At 34.5% G+C, this 22,684-nt stretch overlaps 3 protein-coding genes across 4 annotated transcripts; 1 reads left to right on the forward strand and 2 right to left on the reverse strand.

Annotated features, from left to right (window-relative positions):
- The first annotated feature begins 881 nt into the window (after positions 1-881).
- Positions 882-18,037, forward strand: LOC126848280 (actin-histidine N-methyltransferase). The gene is made up of 7 exons (XM_050589047.1): positions 882-1,419; positions 1,780-2,271; positions 2,495-2,618; positions 16,466-16,580; positions 16,647-16,799; positions 16,949-17,272; positions 17,367-18,037. The coding sequence occupies exons 1-7, from the start codon at positions 1,302-1,304 to the stop codon at positions 17,490-17,492; spliced, it is 1,452 nt and encodes a 483-aa protein (XP_050445004.1). The 5' UTR covers positions 882-1,301; the 3' UTR covers positions 17,493-18,037.
- LOC126848279 (uncharacterized) lies at positions 2,651-10,831 on the reverse strand. Of its 2 annotated transcripts, none has more exons than XM_050589046.1 (2): positions 9,172-9,366; positions 2,651-6,406 (listed from the first exon to the last, which is right to left on the reverse strand). In XM_050589046.1, the coding sequence occupies exons 1-2, from the start codon at positions 9,184-9,186 to the stop codon at positions 3,362-3,364; spliced, it is 3,060 nt and encodes a 1,019-aa protein (XP_050445003.1). In that variant the 5' UTR covers positions 9,187-9,366; the 3' UTR covers positions 2,651-3,361. The 2 variants fall into 2 exon arrangements, with proteins under 2 accessions (XP_050445003.1, XP_050445002.1); XM_050589045.1 differs by lacking the exon at positions 9,172-9,366 and adding an exon at positions 9,868-10,831 and having other exon boundaries at positions 2,652-6,406.
- Positions 18,038-18,886: 849 nt separating the features above from the next.
- LOC126848281 (zinc finger protein Xfin-like) lies at positions 18,887-21,315 on the reverse strand (the record flags this gene model as incomplete). Its single annotated transcript, XM_050589049.1, has 1 exon — positions 18,887-21,315. A coding segment is annotated over one exon (1,506 nt), but the record flags the coding sequence as incomplete, so codon positions are not given.
- Positions 21,316-22,684: the final 1,369 nt, after the last annotated feature.

The raw sequence follows: 22,684 nt of genomic DNA on the forward strand, positions 1-22,684 counted from the left end.
TTTGCTTTGCAGCGTGAAAATTCATATATTTGCTATGTTTTATTATACTATGTTTTCTTATACATAAGAATTCGATAATTTATCAAGTGGATTTTATATTTCCAATTAACAAATTTTTTACATGTATAGCAAAAGATGGACTTTACGTGAATATACCTTGTAAACATTGGATGTTTAAAAACACGCACATTTCGATCTGCTGTGACCACATTATCTTTTTCTTTTTGTTTTTTTTTATTGAAATAAATGTTAACGATTGGAAATATGTATATACATAAAATACTTATAAAATATTTCAATAGACAAATGTATGTACAAATGTTTGCAAACACAATTTTTTTTATATAGATCAGTTATATGTTTAATAATGATGTTCACAGCTTATCATCTTTTTATAATTGTTTGTTTTATAATTGTTATTTCCAATATATAACTTTAAGCCAAGGAAGAACAACAAATTACAATATTACTCAGTATGATACATGTAATAATTTCATGAATATGGATCTTTATTTTGTATATAAAATTTATGTAATTATGTATATGTAGATGAGTCCACATATATAATTTAAAAGGTACAGGTCACAATACAGATGAAAAAAGAAAATGATTTACAATATGACTTAAATCGTCTCATTTTTATTTATAATAAAATAACATAAAAAAAAATATATAAAGATAATAATAACGAAACGCGGAAAATATTATATCTGGAAATTATAAGACCAGATGAATCTTTCGCATCTATATATACAAATAAAATCTTATTTAATTACGAATTTCTCGTGTAAATATATATATATATATATATATATATATATATATATATATATATATATATATACATATATATATATTATATGCATACTGATTCGCGAGAGTAAAGATACCGGCGACACGTCATCCTGAATAATTATTCTATTTATTGCATGCCGGCAATAATTCAAAAAAGAATGATCGAGATCCAGTGGCAAAGAAAGTTCAAGAGATAGGAATTACGAGAAAGTAGGTGACCCACCCGCCTGGTAGAAATCGGAAAATCAATAACGTGCGGCGCGGAAAGAAGAAAAGAGACGGGAATCGCGCGATACGCGGAACGCGGCTCCCGCGCTTTTCGAGGTTATGTTGCCCGTATTTCGACATCCGCGTTGTACGGGTACGGGTGGTCCGTACGTGCTATTTTCGTTGCGGCGAAAGTGTTTATTCTTGCCAGTCGTCATAGGCGCCGCGCGTTACGCATTATAATGTATCTGAGAGCGACGGTGAGCCTTGACGAGAGCGCTGTGAGATAGTAGACAAAAATGGGCAGGAAGAAGGCTCACGCAAAAGGTAAACAACAGGGCCCATCATCGCAGCAGAAGCATATATCCGCGGCGAAGAGGAACGAGCTTAATGCCTTATGCGAGAAACTCTTTCATCGTGAGTATTTTCATATTTGATCTTCTGCTTTTGTGATGTATTGTCGGCGCATCTGAGGAAGAAGAGTTTCCCACGCTTGGAACAAAGTAAGAAAAGTTCTATCAATTGTGTTGATAATAAATGAATGTGTATATATTCTCGAATTTTGGCTAAAATACGGGAATAAATCGAAATAAAACAATTTCTTGTACTTTATGATATTATTTTATACTTTGTTTCACACACACACACACACATATATATATATATATATATATATATATATATATATATATATATGATTGTTGGAATCTATTCCTTAGTTATTTTCAGTTGTGAGAAAATTGTTTGTTTTCACTTGCTATTTTGGTGGATTTGCAGTAAGCAGCAATCCAGCGTATGTGACGCAATTATGGAACAACTACTTGGATATATCGGAAGTTCTGCTGAAGGTTAAACGTCTGGAGGAGATGAAGACAGAATCGTCCCAGCGATCCCAGGGGATTGGACAATTTATGAATTGGCTTACGGAGAATGGGGCGCGCGTGGACGGCGTGAGTATCGCCGAATATCCGGGATGTGATCTGGGACTAAAAGCAGAGACTGATTTTGCTGAGAATCAATTGATCTTGGAAATACCGAGAGCTCTCATCTTCAGTACATACACCGCAGCACCAGAACTGACAATCCTGCAAAATGATCCATTGGTGCAGCATATGCCACAAGTGGCATTGGCAATAGCGCTTCTTGTAGAGAGGCATAAGGAGAACTCTAAATGGAAGCCTTATCTAGATATGCTTCCTAGCAGCTATAACACAGTTTTATATATGAAAGCCAATGATATGATGGAGCTCAAAGGCAGTCCAACATTAGGTATATATAGACAAATCATATTTAGAAAATTCTTTATTTCTTACACTTTTCCATTCTAAAAATAAATATGCACTCTTTTATTTATATTTTTTATGAATAAGAGATAAGGATAATTTAATCTTATTTACTAATATATTCAGATAATTTTATCTTGTGATTTATCTTTAATTGGATAGCTAAAGGATTGTTTTCATATTCTTAGATTTATTTTATTTTTGTGCAGAGGCTGCATTGAAGCAATGTCGAAATATCGCAAGGCAGTATTCCTACTTTAACAGAGTGTTTCAAAGTAACAATAACGCTGTGTCAGTGATACTCAGGGATGTTTTCACCTATGAAAAATACTGGTGAGTAATTAAATCAATTAAATCATTGCATTATCTTTTAAATTAGGATAGGTAATCATGAAATGAAACGAATAAAATTGACAATTTTTATATAAAATACAACTTATACAATATATATAAACCTATAAATAAATATATCTTATTCTATATGGAAGTTTTCTCTCAGCAAAATATAATTTATCTGTCAATTTAATGACAAAGTCACATTAGATTTAGCTCGAATATTTGCAATTAATTATTTGCCGAGATGATAAATATTATTCAGAGAGAGTAATTTAATTACAATCTTTTTCCGCAACTTTGTATCGGTCGATCTAATTTAAAAAAATATGTATCTATATATTTACGGGTTTAATTTTAATCCTTTGTCGATAAAATCTCATGACTAATTTAATCAATATAGTGCTTCAAAGTGCTCGCTAAGGACATCCAATCAGCCTTTATAGTATAGTTTATTCTTGATAAACGAAAATATTGGTGGCTGTCTAGATTGATGCAAAGTTTTTGTCGGTATTCTTATTAAATCTTATTTTATTAAATATAAGGATTAAAAAAATAAAAATTTTTTAAATAAAAGAAATGTATTGGAAAGGTTTCAATGATGATAATATTATATCATTTAAAATAAAAATTATAAAATAAAAAAATGCAGTTATAAATGGATATAATTGTTTTAGTTTCATTTGATAAACGCGACAATCTTCTGCATCAAACTGATAGACTATCATTGTGCCAGCAACGAATTATTTCGCGTAATCAGGTATTGTCTCCCAACTGTCATTCCCGTCCAACGAGTCGTTATCCATATCACTCTTGCCATCGAACTCCTCTACGGTCTCCTGCATTTCCGTTCTCTCGGGCCTCTTGGTTGTCGATGTCGCGACAACGTTTACCATCACGGTGCTCAGGCTGCTGGAATTCGACAGCTTTCTCGCCATCATAACTGGGTTCTGGAACACCGCGCGGGAGAATGTGTTTCTATATGTGTATTTTTGCTTCTGCCGAATCCTGCATACTATGAAGATCGCCAGGAACACGACGATCGTTACGCCCAATATCGCGCCGCTTGCTATTATGCTTGGTTTCATCTGTGACAGGGTCTTTCTTTCTTCCCCATTGTTTATTGTTTCCCCGTAAATCGTTTTTATATCGATGATATTTGGTTCCTCCCTCACGATTTCTTTTACATATCCGGCATGGAATTGGCTAGAGGAATTATCTGCGCCAATGATCTTCGTACCTTTGTCGACTAACACTACGCTCGCGTTATCATTGTTTATCGGAAGCTTAGGTTTAAATTCATTATTATCGATTTTAACTGTATCGAACTGTCGTTGTACGTCCTTTACAAAAGGAAAAGAATCAAATGTCGTAAGTAAATCAACGATCTGCATCGTCCGACGGGAATTCTGTAGTTCGCTATGTTCATCTAATGTATCATTTTCAGGAAACGTTCTCCTCGACGCGTTCCTGTCATGCTCGACGAGATTCAGCAATCTCGACATCGACATGTTCTCCACATTCTTGTCAAAGAACGGATTCTGTAAATAGCCCATGATGTCTTGCTTGATGAACTGAGTCATTGATTCTTCTGCCTTCTGTCGCTTTGCGCTTTCCTTTTTAGAAATCTTCCTATCTTCGCTGATGCGTCCATTGAAATTGGCAGTTGGTGAGAGCTGTAGGATAATCTCTTCATTGTTTGTTCTGGAGGTTTCCAAGGACTGAAGATTGTTCTGTGGTTTAGTTACTCTTAATCGCGACACTTCTGTCAAGTGCACCTTGCTGGACCCTCTTTGACGCAGTGCTATCAACTCCTCCAAGCTCATGTTTCTTGACTTTAGAAGCCGCTCCAATCGTTTGCCGGCCGAGCCGGATGCGAATAGCTCGAAGATCTCTGCTCGTGCCTCCGGTTCGATTTCGGAGATGACCTCCTCATAACGTCTACTATCCACACCTTGATGATTCTCCAAACTCGCGCGATTGCGAATCTTTTCCATTGGCGATCGACTCACCTGATGATACTCGGTCGAGTGATTCTTATCGTACAGCTTTTTTATATCATCGTTTGAGTCCACGGTTTGTTTCTTTTCAACTGGATTCGCGACAGCATCAGTTTGACTAGCGCTTGAATTATTCTTCACTTTATTTTGCTTTCCATGATCTTCAGAGATCGGAGCATCGTTCTGATACTCGGCTTCCATAAACGTGTTGTAATCCTCCGCAGACGCCGGTTCGCCAATAGAAATTGATTGATCCTCAATAATCTTTTTATTATTATTTATACTTTCAGTATTGCTGTCTTGATCGTTCTTGCGATATCTCGTCGGCTCAATGCGCTCCGTGGGATTGAGAATTTGTTCGATGCTCAAGGTGGACTCGATATCGCGAGATGATGGTTGCGAGGGGATCCTTTCGCTCGTCGCTTTCGCTGAACTCTTTCCCTTCTTGAAGTCCGTAAAGTCTGAAAACTCCATGATCTCGTCCTCGTCAAGATTCTCGAATTTCGCCACGCGTTCGTTCGTCAATCCCGCGTTACCATCGTCATTCAGAAAGTATTCCATGGAGTTCACCGCGATCGGTGGCAATGTCGTCGATGTGGTAATCACTGTCGAGACGATCGGAGGAGTTGTCGAAGCCATTCTTTGCCACAAAGAATCACGCACAGATTGCTTCACGATATTTTCGGCTTCCTTTGATTCTTCTTTAATGCGATTCGTGTCATTTGAAGATACTGCGTCATAATTTTTTGAAACTTTATGTGGGACGATCATTACCCTGGATATGGAATTATCTAAAGTATTTGAAGCCGCCGAAATTTTTATAGTGGTACTTTCGGTCGTCATGGATCCCCAAGGTGGTGTTACCGTTGCGGCGAGTTTCATTAACGAATCGGACATCACCTTTGACATCTCCTCGATGTATTCGTCGGACTCATCAGCGATTCTTGATTTTAGAGCATTGATCACATCGGTGTTGCCCTTCAGGAGATCGCTTAAGCTCAGATTCCTGCGTTGCAGAATCTCTGACAGACTCGAGCCCTCCTCTTGCTGCATCTTCAAGAGTGATTTTAATTCGAGCGCGTTTTCTCGTTCGTTGGATGATCGCATCATTACCGGGAGATTTTCACTATCGTGCACTTCCGATAACGGAAGTCGAGAAGCATCTCGCGATTCTTTGTTTTCCTCATTAGAAGATGCTTCGTTCACTAGAGCGAACTCATAATTCTGCGGTGGTCTCCTTTTTCTTGGACGAGGTCTCATGTACTCCTCATCATTGAATTCCTGTTCGTACTCGTTGGTGGGTCGAGCCTGGAAGGCCTCGTGATATCTCGAGGCTTCCCTATCATTGTTAACTGAATCATTGACGATATTGCGATCGCGTTTCCCATTGTTGCTCGCCGCGCTCTCCATCGTTTCCTCATCCAGCGTCGAACTATCGCGCGGATAATCTTCGCGACTTCGATATGTCGCTTCGTCGTAGTCTTCCGAAGATGAAACGCCTCTGTTTGGACTCCCTTGAGGATGATTCGGTTGATCGATCGAATAACGATACTTGAACGGTCGACGACTCGTTTCGGGGAAGTCTTCGGTATCGTCGACTTCATCCCTTGTGTAGGACCGGTAGTTAGAGAATGGTAAAAGGGGTATGTAATCGCCGTCTCGCCACTTTGGCTCGAGAGCCTCGCCATTGCTTCTCCATTTACCTACGGGCTCGCTTGGACTTTGCTCGCGATCCTCCATGGATCTTCGTGGCATTTCCGCGCCGTCGAATTGTCCATTCGATTCTTTCTGAAAGAATTAGAAAGTCTTCTCTAGTAACTAATATTTTTAATATATTTCTGTTATTAATTAGCGACATGTGAATGCGAATATAATCTAAATCAACATTTCGTATAATGCAAGTTTTACAATAATAATAATAATACTTACATACGTATAATAATAATGTTTTAATATTCAATTATGTTTTATTGATGTAGAAAAATATCAAGTTCACATAGGAATAATTATTAACTTTTTATATTTTAATTTTATTATATATATAATTATTTTTGTAAAGTGATATATTTCGCAATAATTTATTATTTTTTGTATCGGAACAAGTTTTCTGATATATTTTATAATATTTAATTATCACGTTTGGAGAATTAATCCGTTATACTGGGAAATTTCTATGAAATCAAATCAATATCGCTGCATTTGCCACTTGAAATAATTTCCAAGCATGAACAAACTTAAATAAACTTTGGCGATTCGTTACAAGTCACGCGGAAAATTGTTGTTAAACGAGGCATGTGGTTGCGAATAACGGTAAAGGTTAACGACCGTAACGATAGAAAGTATTGAGATATTTGCAATGCGTTTTGTGTAATAAATACTGTCACAGCATATTTATGTAAATTGCGAATTAATATCTCGCCAAGAAAAATAATATATATTTTCTCAACACAAAGAGTCGTAATATTCACATTAAAATTTCGCATTAAAAACCAAGTATATTTTTATAAAATCAGAGAAAGAGAATAAATTTTTACGATGTATTAGATCGAAAAAATTTTCATAGATTGGAAACATTTTTTATATTTGTCATTTTCGTCGAAAACGATAATTCGTGAGCTAAGAAATCGTGTGGCGCGGAAGTACGCGTCGCGAACACTAGATCTTGCGCACATATCTCTCGATTATTCGTCAAGATCTTCTTCAAGCGGCACGATGAAAGGATATTCGGTGATTTCTCGCTTTTACTTTCGCAAGCCGGACGCGCGCGAAAGAGAACGCGTGAGAACGTGCGAAATAAGGAGCCAAGTGCGATTCTTCGCCCGCGGATGTTTTTTCCGTTCTCGTTTTCTGTGAAACGAATCTTCTATGGAAATTAATTTGCCACCGGAATTATATACAAAGTAGATTAAATCGTTATTTGCTCTCTTACGAGTAAAATAATTTAATTTATTCATAAATTAATTTTTCTACATACATGTGCATTTGCTTATTTTTATACTAATTTATTTCAGTCGTTCTCAGTATCCCAAACATAGTGGTTGACACAATGTCAGTTTGACATTTCGATTTTTCTCTTTCTACTTTTTGACTATAACGTAGTTCACTTGATAAGGATTAAAACCATATGGTCAAAACGTTGTGATAGAACAATCAAACAATAAATTGCCAGTTTGGTCGTATAAACACTTGTCTATTAATTTATTGAATCTACTCAAATTTTAATGATAACAATTAATAGAGATCATTTATTTATTATATGCACAAAGTAAGATAAAATTATTTTGCTTTATAGCATCCTCATACCTTCGTTATGCTGTTAAGGTAAATTGCATTAGGCGTAAATAACAAATCGAGCATAAGTAAGTCATTGTGGCGTAAGGGAACATTAATTTAATTGGTTCGTTATCGTTATATTAAAACATTTCGTAACTTCATTAATACAAAGTTCCGTGCTTTCGCGGATGATTTTCACTTCGCTTTCTCACCGTGAAAAGGACCGCACTCGCGCGCGTTCCCATTTTCCACGATCCAATTTCGTATATTCGCGAGTCACGTGGGAAATTATTCACAATTATTCTCGCGCGAGTAACGGAAATGACTCACCGTATTTTGTTCGCTCGTCGATTATCGAAGAAGCTACGCATTTGCTTTTAGATTCATCATTCTTGACTCTAATATCATAGCACGTGTATTCTGATCAGTTTTTTTTTTTTTTTATTTTCTGTGACATATAGATTATTCAATTTATATGTAGTTGTATATTTTCTCCAGGCCTGTTAAAAATTCTAGAATGGCAACCTTTTTACTACACGTGCATTATCCGTCACTCTCTTTCTAAAGAATGCTTTCGCCGGATTAGGCACTGGATTTTGCTCTTCTTTCACTTCAGATTAAAAATACGTGAAAATACACGACAAAATGCTCATAAAGTCTCGAACTTTCCGCGCAGTGCTTTCTCTTTCTCTCGTGGTTTACGCGTCAGTTTTCTCGTCTCGGTGCGTCGATTTCGCGGTTCTGTGCATTGGCGAAAAATTCCGGAGGAAAAGCGTTCCGATAGAGCAATCTTAAGAGTCGATTTCGATACGCCGCAGAATATAATGGCAATCACGGGAATACAAGCAGATACACAGAATTCGCACTTTCCCTTAACTATAAACTATACGCTATAAACTAGACATAGATTGCGAATATGATTGTTTTCATATTGCGATATTGGTAATTTTTTCGTGTTGTAAGAGATCGAAAAGTAATTTTTGCGATTTAAGTTTCAGTCGATCATATTTTAATGTAACTAAAATTCTCATGTTAAAAGTCAAAAGGATATGATGAAACATGGCATGCAGTTACATTCTCATTGAACAGATTTTAAATTTATCATTTTATTGATAGATTGACGAAGATAATGTGTTTTGAAAACTATAATTTACATTACAAAGTTTTATTAAATTTGAAATGTTTGTGAAAAATAAAACAGCGATTAATATGTATAAAGTATCTTAAAATATTAATTTAGTCATTTATAATTAATTATTTATGAAAAAATGATGTATTACCATAAAGAATATCATGTCAAATTTTCATCACTTTGACATGTGCGAAAAGAAAGAGTTAAAAAGTATTCTTAATATCCTTAACTTGAATCACTTGAGTTTAATGATACTTAATGAATGCAATTACGACGGAACTTGGACCTGTCACCCACGAACGTCACAATCATTTCGTAATCGAGAGGTGGTCGGCACTGACGTGCGTGCATATATTCTCTGCCAGAGTTAGAATCATACTGTGACTACCGTATGACGAATGTCTTGCCACGGAATGTCATAGAATTCAGTACCAGTTTTCGCGAAAAAAACACGACCGGTTAAAAGTCGAAGAAACAACTTTCGGCTCTCTGCATTCGATAATATAATCATTAATTTTCTCCGCGTCTAAATCGCGAAATATTATTTTAGGAACTCGCTTCGCGCTAAAATTATATACTGTGAAATCTGTGAAATTATTTAAATATTATTTTCTAATGTGAATAAAGATTTTTAAAGAGTTAAGAAATATATAAAAAAACCTTTGTGTTATATATATATATATATATAAATATATAATAAGTATTAATGTTACGATCAATTCAATCTCTTCGCGTTTTAAAATCAGCCTCCGTGGATAGTTTCTTTTTTCGCGAGTCTGGATAGAAGTTTTTCATAAATTTCTCATTTAATCGAGATGTATCGAAATGACACTTTCGCAGTCACCTGATGCTCGTAGTCATCGCTTTTTCTCGCAACTTCCGGATTCCCGATAGGGTCGCCGTGGACCAGGGGATTGTGCGAAATGTCACACGCGAATGCGATTAGCGCGAGCACGGAAATCGCCTTCCGCATAGTTGCAGCGCGATCAGGAACCTCGATGCCTCTTCGTCTTCGCGACACCGTGATCCTTTCCCGCGGACACACTTTGTCTCGTTCTCGCTGATGAGATGCACGTAAATGACCGCGGCGCACAGAATAATAAAGATCACGTTCTTTCTGTTGCACAAACTTAGGATCTCCTCAAGAATCATGCAGGCGAATGTGCATTTAATCCCCAATGTCCATTAATCATATCAAAATGTACAAAAATTTATATAAAAAAAAAAAACAATTGATTGCGATGAAATAAACTAATCGTCTACTCTCTTTGCATTGTAATTATAGCACACTGAGATAATAAATTAATTAGTCCGAGCTTATCTCGGCTTGTATCAGAGTGTCTTTAATCCATCGCATATTACTTTTATTTGGCCTTAATAAGGAAACTCTGAGATCTGGGAATATTATTTTCTCTCTCGTTTTTTCCCCTTTTCTTTTTTTTATTCTCAGATCATAAAAGTTTCTTGTCGATTATCGTGCGGAAAACGTCGCGATCGGCGGATGCGTTTTCCATTTTCGACCTTGCAAAAGAGAGGAACCGCTCGTACGTCACATTCGCGTATGAAACTTTCGCGCTCGCACTCGCACTCCTTTTGCGTTCTCGGCAAATCGCCTCTGCGAACTGACGTCGCTTTTCTCCGAGCGCGCACCTAAGTAAGTCGGTGAAACTCGCGAAAGGAGTCTTACCGCGGATTCTTCTACCGCTATTATTATTACTACTACTAACTGCTACTCGCCCGCTCTCGACAAGATGTTCTCCGGAACCGCGTCGGAGATAAATCCGGTAACTACACACAGACCGATCCGATCGGATAACACGAGGAATCTGCCGTGCACGTGGTACGTGGCTATCCAAATTAAGAAACGTGATGAAAGGCATGGTCCATCTTCGGCATGGTCGCAACTTCCACATCTTGTGGAAGGAAAAATTATGATGCTGGAGAAAGTAGCACGTTCTGGAGAATATAAAGTAGAATATTTTTAACGTTAATTAATATTATTATATTAAAGTAGAATATTATATAAGCAATCGGAAGCTACTTTTTCCTTTAATAGAATCATATATTTATTGATATTTCATTGGTAATGAGAGAAGAAAAGAATACTGTCGTTAAAACTACAACAAAAAATATATTTCTTATACGATAAATGACCGCATATTGGTATATGAAAAATGTAATTATACATGAATATTTACATACGATATACTAAAAATAGGTTGTTAATTTAAGAGATCTTAGTTATTTATCATGATTGGTTGCTCGCAAAATCCGCGGTATGGTCGCATCGAGTGGCGGAGGAAAGGAAGTCGTTAGACATTCGAAGCGAAAATCCTTTTAACGCAATCTTGTGTGCGTGTATCTGTCACCTATGAATTTTTAATTACGATGAAGAAATCGCGCTGTCGGTGGGATTTTAGTGACTCTTAACGCTTATGTACTTACATTTTTAAGAATACGCTAATAAACTGTAAATTTTAGATATTGATTCATGCGATAGTACACAATGCATTACTATTATTACTGTTTGAATTGTTTTTTAGATATGAATGTATAATAATATTATTTAATATTTAATATTTTTTACATTAATATTAAATATTATGTAAGTTAAGTATTACGTGCGCTTTGCAACGTGTATTTTTATAACATGATAAACATATTTATAACTTACGATCAAATAAATGAGCATAAAGTAGAAAAGCGTGTTGAACATCTATAACAATAGCATGACAAGGCTATGTAAACTATCTTTTACGCGTAATTTACGTAAATAACGTTTGTAGCCATTTGTGATTTCTCTTCCTTTCTCTTCTCTTTTTAAAGTGAGACATTTATTCAAAGAAACTGAATGTAATTTATAATAATTTTCTTGAAATTATGACATTATTCACATGACAACATATCTTGAGAACAGTATCTTTATAATATCAACAAAAGTTCAGTGTTTAAATTAATGTGTGCTAATTATGGTCTTTTCTTTTTTTATTTAACATTTCCATTTAATTTACTATATCTTTTTACTTTTATATTTTACGTGAAAATGTAGGAAATTATTAGAGTAATGAATAACTTATTTTTTTGCCAGTTTCGGTATAACGGAAAAAATATAAAGAACCACTTAAATGGAAGAAGTTTCAAATTAATCGCGATTAGCAATGAAATTTTTTGTTTTTTTTTAAAGAGCTCGCGTGCGAATTCTTCTCGTAAAAAATGTTTATCTAGTTTGATTACGCATTGGATGCGCAAGATGAAGTTGACGAAAATGACTGTTGCAAACTTGTTATTAATGAACGATGATGACGAGGATGATAATGAGCAATGACGATGCGATCTTTCGTCGAGGTGCAGATGGACATCGAAAGCTGACTTAGTGTCTTAAGATCATCTTAGAGGATCTATAATATAATAATAGAAAAATTATAATTTAATTATAATATATTTATAATTTAAAATATTTGAGGTTTTTTCTCCGTGATATGAAATATATTGCTGTAATTATATTAAATATATAAAAAAAGTAAAATCTCAAAGCATTATAGGTGAGTCATTAGAAATTACCTTCTAATATATTTTTATAAATATTGATTTTAGACAAAAAAAAAATTAAGACAAAAATAAAATTATTTTGAAAGAGCTACATTTTTTGATTGTCTTTGTTTTTTTAGGTACAGGCATCAAAGAGTTTTGATAGTCATCGCAAGTTTTTTCAAGATTATTTCAAGATCACTTCACAGTCAATGTGTCATAGATCGTTTGATTCATTTTTTTATTCTCTAATTATAGTTGATTAAAAATAAACCTTTCCATTTAAAAACATTGATGATATTCAAAACTTTTTGACGCCAAAAAAACTAAAACGATAAAAAAATGTAGTCCTTTTAAAATAATTGAACTTTTGTTTTAAACCATAAATATTGATTCTTGTGTAAAATCAATATTTATAAAAATATCTTAGAAGGCAATTTCAACTCATTCTGAGTGACTCATTTTATATATTAGATGAAGAGCTCTGCAATATTTTTAATTATGAATTCAAGATGAGTTAGGAACAAGCTTCGATCACATATGTAGACCGTTTGAAATAAACTTTATTACCAGCACACACATGGGGAATGGATATGCACTCGAGTATACTCGTGGGAAGATCGCGCGATGAATCGCAGATCATGAGATCTTCTCTATGCACACACTTTCTACGGGCTAAGCGAGCGCGTTGCGCTTAGGCGAAGGGATCGATCGACCGAACCGACCTCGGACATGTTTCATGCTGAAAATAATAGCGATCGTCTTACAGTGCATCTAATGAAGCTTGGTGTTCTCTTAACCCACAAGGATGATATTAGTGTGCGAGAATATCGGAACTCTTCCACCGACGATACTTTCCAATTTAACGTGTCGATATGAGGAAATATGATGATGCACCAGACCAGATAAATCTCTTGCTATCTCTCTTTTAAGATATTAATTATTTTGAGTTTGTTATATTATCTTTGCGTTAAAATATCATCTCGCTTATTCGGAAAAAATGTTTATGAGAGAGATGTATTGAAAAAAATATTTATCCTTTACCCTTTTAACTCGCGCTCTCTTTAGAAAACATATTTATTTTTTATAAAAATTCAATTTATTTTTTAATGAATTTATTTTATATTGCTATATAAATGTCATTACGACTATTGTATTCGCATACTAAACTCACGATAATTAATGATAATCGCAAAACAGTTGCATTAATACTTCAAGATTTCTAACGCGAGAATCCGCATAATTCCTGTCCTGGTTAGTCATACTATATGCTATTATAGAGAGAGACTGTTGTATTATGAGAAAAATATATATTTATATACGCGTTAAAAATCTTCTCATTACGGGAACTTGAGCAATCTTCATCTAATCCTTTGTACGTCCAGATGTATACATATACATATGTAAGTTTGCTTTAATTATTTGTATTCGTGTCCTACTTGCTTTGAAGTATCACAACCTAGTAACAAACAATTAAAATTACCAATAGAAAATATACATAATTTTTATAAATAAATAACACAGTTTCACGAAAAATTTTCATATTACTTTTTTAAACATGCGCTGTACGCATATTTCAAAATGTCATAGTTGTCATGTATAAACTAAACGCGATATAAAAAGTGTGATTGCATTTTGGGATTCTATGTGAAAAGAAAACATGCGACAAACATTTAAAATGCTGCGGGCGAGATACTAGCGTTATTAGCGCGTTATCATTAATCATATCGTCGAATGAAGATGCGGGCGCTGCGAAAGATCGCGTTACCCGATCGCTTTCGCAGCGTGCGATGCACGTAATGCAGACAAACGCAACACATGCAGATGCGGGGCGATTGTGCAAGTGTGCGTCGAGGAAACGATCGGCGAAGAGTCGGTGTTTTTCTCAAGCGAAAATATCGGAGAACGCGCTTCTCTCGCTACTCTCGACGCGATACCTCTTCTTTAAATCCCCGCTCGTGAGGAAATCTCGTCGCATCATGATATGAAATGCATACTTTCACAGTTCCGGACGTTCATACAATTGTCACGAATCTAGTTTTGATATCAGAAATATTATTATAGTTTTAATTAGCAATAACGTATGAGTATTAGGTATGAAAAAATCTTTGCGTCGCGATTTATAACATTAATATAGAATACCGAATATGTGCGGATGGTTTATTTCGCACACATGCGAGGCTTTCTATTGCATAAAAAATATACTTCACACGCGATTTTTAAAAGTTATATGGAATTATAAACTGCAAATGTTATAGGAATAATTTAATGCAGCTATTAGCAAATTATGAACATTTTTTTTCTTTTTTATCATGAAACAAATGCAATTAAAGCGACGAGGATGCCTAATTTTCTACGATTATTACGACGAGCCTTTTTTTACTGAAATTTCACTTTTATCGTTATTACACAATTGTTCTATTTACTGAATATTCGTTTAGACTTTTTGCGTGCAGTGCAATAGATTGTAGCGTGTCAGTTTGTGGTATATCGCATAGAGAAGCTACAACAACGAATTGTCCTTGCAGTCGAATCTACATATTTCGCACAGAGTCATTGCCTTTCCTAAATGGAGCTCGTTGACCTTTAATATTCCTATAACTCGCGACAAAATTCGAGATAAAATATCTTTGACACAAAGAATTATAAATCGGATTCTGTTCCGCATTGAAGAGCTTATTTTTTAATCGCTCTAATCTATTGAAATTGTATATTGCGAAGTTTTTCGTAGACTACAGTTCTGATTTCCATTTTTTTTTTTTTTTTGAAAGATGCCTCAAATTTTAGATTATCTGAAATGAATTTGAAAAGTTATATGAGATTAGGCTGTATCGAATAGATAATTAGACATTATTAGCTTGACACAGTTTACTGGATTGAATTTTTTCTACATAGTGAAGAACTCCGGATCATGCAACCGCCACATTGGTCGAGTATTTACATACGCGTGGATCTCATTATTATACAGGGTGTCTCGAAATTTTTGACACACCCGAAGTGTGAAGGTAGATTGAGCCAAACTTGATCGATAAGTCCCATACCATTTTTCTCTATAACGCTTCAGAAAGAAGTTATTATTGAGTAAAGTCTGACCAATCATCGCCGATCTTTAGTCAAGCGTACATTGGTGAGCCGCGCGCCTAATAATGCGCGTTCAGCTGTTACAGCGGCGCACCACTACCAGGCGCGCGGCTCACGACGTGTGTCTGGCTAAAGATCGGCGCTGATTAGCCAGACTTTACTTAATAATAACTTCTTTCTGAAGCGTTATAGAGGAAAGTAGTACAGGATTTTTCTACTCAGTTTGACTCAATCTACTTTCACACTTCGAGTGTGTCAAAAGTTTCAGGACACCCTGTATATACATATACGTTGAAATCTTGGTGAACGAGAGTAACATGCGATCACTCATGGTGATGATGGTGATGATGGTGAGAAGCGCGCGTTTCTCCGGACAGAAAGAGAGAAAGTACGCTGTGTCGGACGGTGCAACTACGGCAATGTGTCTTCTTGTATGTACATTCATTTCCGGAATTCTGGGTCAAGTTCTCGTGCGCCCGAAAAGTAGCCGCTCGCTAGCGGCGAGTTGATAATGTTCTTCCTCAATCTTCCCTGAAGGCGAAAGTCGCGACGCTTCACGCTTCGGAGATTGACGCGAATGCACACACATTACGTTGCAACGATCTTTTTGATAGTCGATAACCAGATTTCACCTCGAATCAAGCGGCTTCAGATCGAAAAGATTGTTACGATTATTTGGCAAAAATTTGTGAATGTTGAACTAGAGCTATTTAATATGAACTGATTGTACTTCATAATAAAACGAAAATATACCACTTATATTAGCATAATTTGATTAATAAAGTTCGGCATTTTAACCGGAATCTATTGATATTGAAATGTTAAATTTTTAGTTGGGCAGTTTCAACGGTGATGACGCGACAGAACTTAATTCCGAGTCCGGACGGCTCGCGCATGATTCATGCCTTAATTCCGATGTGGGATATGTGTAATCACGAGAACGGCAGGGTAAGTAACACGGATAATGAACTGGCGTGGGACAATTTAATGTTGTTTTCTCTGTCATTGCTGTAGATTACGACAGATTTCAACGCGACATCGGATCGCTGCGAGTGCTACGCGTTAAGGGACTTCAAGAAAGGGGAGCAAGTATTCATAAGTTACGGCCCAAGAACAAATTCCGATTTTTTCGTACATTCGGGCTTTGTCTACATGAATAACAAACAAGTACGCATATTTAAAATAATAATAAAAAAATATTAGAAAGAGATATTTAATTATGAGGAGAAATGTCAAATTAAGGACGAACATACGAATCACGCGATGCAATTTATACAAATATACAAATATATATTTATAAATTGTAATTTTTACAGGATGGTTTTAAACTTCGTCTTGGCATTAGTAAAGCAGATTCCCTTCAGAAGGAGCGAATAGAACTGTTGAGCAAATTGGGTTTGCCGTCGGTAGGAGAATTTTTGCTAAAGCCGGGGACGGAACCTATTTCCGATACCTTATTGGCTTTCCTACGAGTGTTCAGTATGCGAAAGGCCGAACTTGCGCATTGGTTACGCTCGGACAAGGTCTTTGACCTGAAGCACATGGACTGTGCGTTGGAGACGGTCGTCGAGGAGAATGTCAGAAAATTTTTGTTGACTAGGCTGCAACTTTTAATCGCTAATTACCCGACGACATTGAAGGTGAAAGTGAAATCCGATATTGCACCGTGATTACTCTGCCTTGATATATCGACTGCGCATCAATACAAATCAATACAGATGTCTTTTCTTCCAGGAGGATCTAGATTTATTGGAGACCACATTGCCGCAAATAAAAAAAATGGCTGTTCAACTGAGGGTCACGGAGAAAAAGATACTTCTAGGCGCATTAGAATATGTGGAGCAGTGGATAAAGGCTTGAAATGATAATCGGTTACATTTCGGCTAATGAATATACATATACTTATATAATTACGAGTTAAACGCATCTCGAGAGAAATCAATTTTATTTTTACAATATTTCTGAACGACGATTTTGAATATAAAAGTAAAATATAAAAGCGGACGAATTATATGTAATAAAAAGCGTAAGTAATATATATCTATTACTTATAATACATAAAATTGCTGGACGAGTATGCGCATAATAATTATAGGAGAGAGACATATTGTAAAATACTATGAACTATATGAATGATCAATGATTATGTGTACGTCTACGTAAGTGATATACAATATAATTGTACAATAATTGCGTGCTCAGTAAAAATATCTTAATTCTTGTTTTTGTGGAATAGAAACTTGCAAGCATTTGACTTTTTCTCCTTCACACATTTGCTCTATCTTAAATTGTAACATGAATTAAACGCTAATTAAGCGATACCGATCTATGATTACAAGAATTGATATTTTACTCTTGCGCTGCTTTGATATATGATATAAAAGTGATGTCTATACAAAAGGGAATCTTGTTAATGAATATTTATTTTTCAAAACAAGTACATAATAGCTGAAATTATTGATGTAAACTATGATGATTATAGGCCTACATTAGATTTACGTACGCTGCAAAATATTTCCTGACGCACGAGTGAATTTGAACGACCTGCGTAAATACGACCCTGCGAGGTGTTTTGAGTATTTATCATATGTTATAAAAATGCTATTGTGTATGTTTAGTTCGGTGTTGTCCTGTTACTGCATAAATCATTGCGCGAGAATAGTAATTAGGTCTCTAAGAAATACCAGATTTCATGAATTAAAATTAATTAAAATTAATTATAGCGAGATGCTATTAATCAGGCTACAGCAGGACTGATAGCTCGCGGAATATATCGCTTTTTTAAATATATTTCAACACATAAACATAATCTTGAAAAAAAGATGTGTTACATAAACATATATATCACTTGACCTATATACATAACATATATGATGAGATTTAATTCCCCTTTCTTCTAATGTGATCAATATATCTTTTATGAATTATAAGAAAATTAATTACATCTATGATGTAAATTTCTTGAGTGAGTAATCTTTAAAAAGAATGTCACATGTGATAGCGGAATGTACATTACAATTTAAAAAAAATTCAGTGTTTAGAGTTTATAGACACTACCATCAGAAAATTTAGGAACACAGAAAATAAAAGTCTTTTTTAATAAATATTTAAAATGTTTATAAATAAAAAAATAACACATATATAAAAATATCAAATTCTCTACAATATATATATATATATATATATATATATATATATATATATATATATATATATATAATATAAATACTTAACATTAATAAGTGATATAAAATCAGATTTATCTCTAAATTATCCTTATTTTATTTGCAAACACTCCATTTCAGAAAAAAAACATTAAGACAGAATTAATAAAAGATGTAATCATATTTTCTAAAGTACATCTTTTCAATTATCTAATAAATTATTGATCAAACAACTGTAAATTTTTAAACAGTTGGTCAAATTATTATAACTTCCTATTCTAAAATTCATAAAATATATCAAGATTACGATCATTAATGTCAATAATTTCTTAAAGTTGTGTTCCTAAATTTTTCGATAATAATTTGAATTCTCACATTGATGCATATTAAAGACTACATTATATATAAAATTATTTTATTAGAAATGCTTGTATGACTTTGATCAATGAAATGCTACACATATTTTGTCTAAAATATGTATGGAATATTTCATTGATCATTGGATATGCTAGACTTTTTTACTTAAAGAATTTTATATAACATACAAAACTCTTTAATGTGCATCAATGCAGAGTAACACAGGCGAAATAGTTATTAAATTTATTAAACGATATCGATTACTTTGATCGTTTCATGCATATTTCGTTAACGTCTACTTTAAAATTGCTAAAATATGTGTTTAATTAACTTCTCATCAATATATTTTGCTTAACAAAAAAAAGAACGATATATGATTTGTGTAAAATTAACGTTTTGTATAAATTGATATCAAATTCTAAAGCAATTGATACACATTTAAAAATAACATTTTATACATAAGTTACATATCTATAACTTGTAAACGGCACTTACAATTTTATCAGTTTTTCATTTGGTAGTCCGATTTGAGTATTAATATTATGAGAATCCTTGAGAAGTTGATTGACAACAAAAGCTCCAATTTTTCTCAGGAGAAATGTGTTGCTTTTATTTTTACAATTCAGCTCTCACAAGCGGATCGGTATTCTCGTATTTTATGATGGATCATAGAGATCGGTATCCTGTTGCAAAGGATCAATATCGTCACAGTTGTCGAAATAATCACAATCATCGGTCTCTTTAAAGTCAGGAACTACAACGATATTAATAGCGTCTCCTTTCAGTTCGTAATTATCATCTTCCATTGCTTCTTCCGTTTTTACGTTTCCCGCATCATGCTCTTCTGTAAGATGCGTGAAAAGAGCAGGTAAGGCATAAAATATCTTATCGCAAAGATTGCATTGAAATGTCTTGCCATCGGCTGCGCGTAAACAGTGTGTGTAATCTTTCATAGGCTGATAAACCTTTCTGTGTAGGGCCATATGTTTTTTGTGGTCCATAGAGAGAACAAATTCATAGGAACAGATCGGGCACTTTAGATTATGTTTCGTCCACCTTGTATGTGTTTTCAATCTGTGCAGACTTTCGTAGACCTCGCCGCAAATGGGACACTTCAAGCATATGTGATTCTTCAAGGTCTCCATATTTTCATACATACCGCTACACTCATTACACTGATAGGATTTTCGTCTCTTGCAGGTATGTTTAAACCAGTGTTTTTCTAATTGAGCCGACAGATCGAACACCAATTCGCAAATCGCGCAGACAAACATTCCGTGATGATCGCGCTTTAATGAAAACTCCAACGAACTGCTTGAGCGCTGATGCTTTTCGTAATTATCCTTGCGCAACAGATTCTCATTGCAGAATTCACATTGGTTTTGATGCTTAGTCAAGTGAGCAAATAACATTCCGAGTTCTGTGTTTGTATAATTACAAAAATTGCACATATAATTCTCTGCAGTTTCGTGAACGTGAGAGATTAGATGCCTTTGATACGTATTCGGACTGAAGAAGGTTGCGCCGCAAGCTGAGCACTTTAAATAGGGTCTATTCTTATCCGTATAATGCAAGGATAGAGGATTCAATTTCCTCGTCCATTTTTGGTCCCTTTTGATTTTTCCAGAATTTTCATATGTAAAATCCTCAATCTTAGGAATACGCTCATGTATTTCAGAGGACGTACTCTGATTGATTTCATCCTCTGTTGATTGATTACCATTAGCCAAACACTTTCGCAAGAATATCATCTTGTAACTGTGCTTCCATCTATTGTTCTTTTGATTTTTAGAGATCTCATTCATACTTTGTTCCAATAATTCCTCCATACTAACTCCTGCGTCTTTTAGGCTTTCCAATGGAGGTACCAAGATATAATCGTTTTCATTGGAAACGGATGGTTCCACTTCCAATTTACAAGAAACGTTAGAGGCTATAGGATCCTTTGTGAGATACAGCAGTTCTATCGACGTCTTCTCTTCCTCAGGTTCTTCCTTGCAAACAACATGCTGTTCCATGCTGCTTCTCAACTTGCGTCCACTGCTAGTGGTATGCTTATTCTTCTTGTGACACTTATTTTTCTTGTCCTCTAGATTTTTCCTCAATTTCTTGGACACGTTCTTACATTCTATTTCGTCCAACTTTAACATCTCGTCAGTCTTTCAGTCGCCTCATCAACATCATTGTATCATAGAATCATTGTGGCCGAGTATATATGTATGTTTACGACCACAGTCGTAACATAACCTGACGCTTTAGCATTTCCTACTAATAATTGAATAATATACATTAGAAAAATGGATTTCTTTGCATTCGTAGATAGTAGGATCTTACATAAATCGAGAAATGTATACTCACTGAATCTGTAATTAGCCGCGTGCCGACGAAAGTCCTGTCACTTTTCGTGTTATCACGTTGCAACCCCTAGCATTGATTTTTCTCGGAATCCAGATTTATTCAAAAACAATGGCTATATTTATATTGTTCTCCGTAGCACGATAAAACCACAGGCAAATATTTAATATTAACATTAGTCGCTTATTTACCGTGCGAGATTCGAGAAAACATGAGCGTTTCTTCTCTCGAAGTTGAATCAGCTGTTCTTCGAGACGAGAGAGAGAAAAAGAAAAAGGCTGATAGGATTTCGTTCGCCGCACTATGGGTCACTTATCGCTCTGTATTGCCTCTCATTCGTTTAAGAAATAAAAAAAAGGGCTCGAAGGTAAGCGATAAATCATTTACATCGTAAATTAATGTTAAGGAAAAGACTCGATGTATCTCTTTCTTTGTGTGTGTGTGTGTGTATGTGTGTGTGTTTCTCCTCTTTCTTTCAAACATCTGGACCGATAATGGTCCGAATGTGTGCTTGCCTTTTTGTTTTAGAGTTGAAAGTAAAGTAAAGGGAATAATAAAAATATCATATATCATTTTTTTAGTATGATTCTTTCTAATGTTCATTCATGATTTATGGACTACAAGAGAAAAGGAGAGAAAAATCTCTCATAATTTTAACTTTACAAATTTTAAAATGAAATTTTATACATATATCGATCTTTCTAGCAAAGAAAAAAGATACTTTTTTTATAGTCGCCCATGTATGTTTCATAAAGATTTGTATTGTCCGGACTATTAAAAAAAAGGTTGTGTATATCGAATTTAAATTATAAATTCGCAATTTATATGATACTCGCAGGTTGTAAATTTATGTAAATTTATATGATTTGTTTGGAACCACATATACGTTTTTCATTCACTTATGAATTATTATTATCGAACAGAGCATTTTTCATTCAAAGATATTACATATATCTATTACATATATCTAAATCATATATATTTATAAATAAATTTACATAAATTTATACATATGTATATCATATTATAGTTAACTTTTTATATATTTTGTGCATTATTAACTCTTTTAAGAAAATTCTTCAACGTTTTTTCTGGCAAAAATTATAAATTTTTAACTTTAATATATATATGTTAAAGTTAAACATTTTTATTTATAATATATTTATAATATATATA

Source organism: Cataglyphis hispanica, chromosome 3 (genome assembly GCF_021464435.1).
Source record: "Cataglyphis hispanica isolate Lineage 1 chromosome 3, ULB_Chis1_1.0, whole genome shotgun sequence".
Taxonomy (NCBI): domain Eukaryota; kingdom Metazoa; phylum Arthropoda; class Insecta; order Hymenoptera; family Formicidae; genus Cataglyphis; species Cataglyphis hispanica.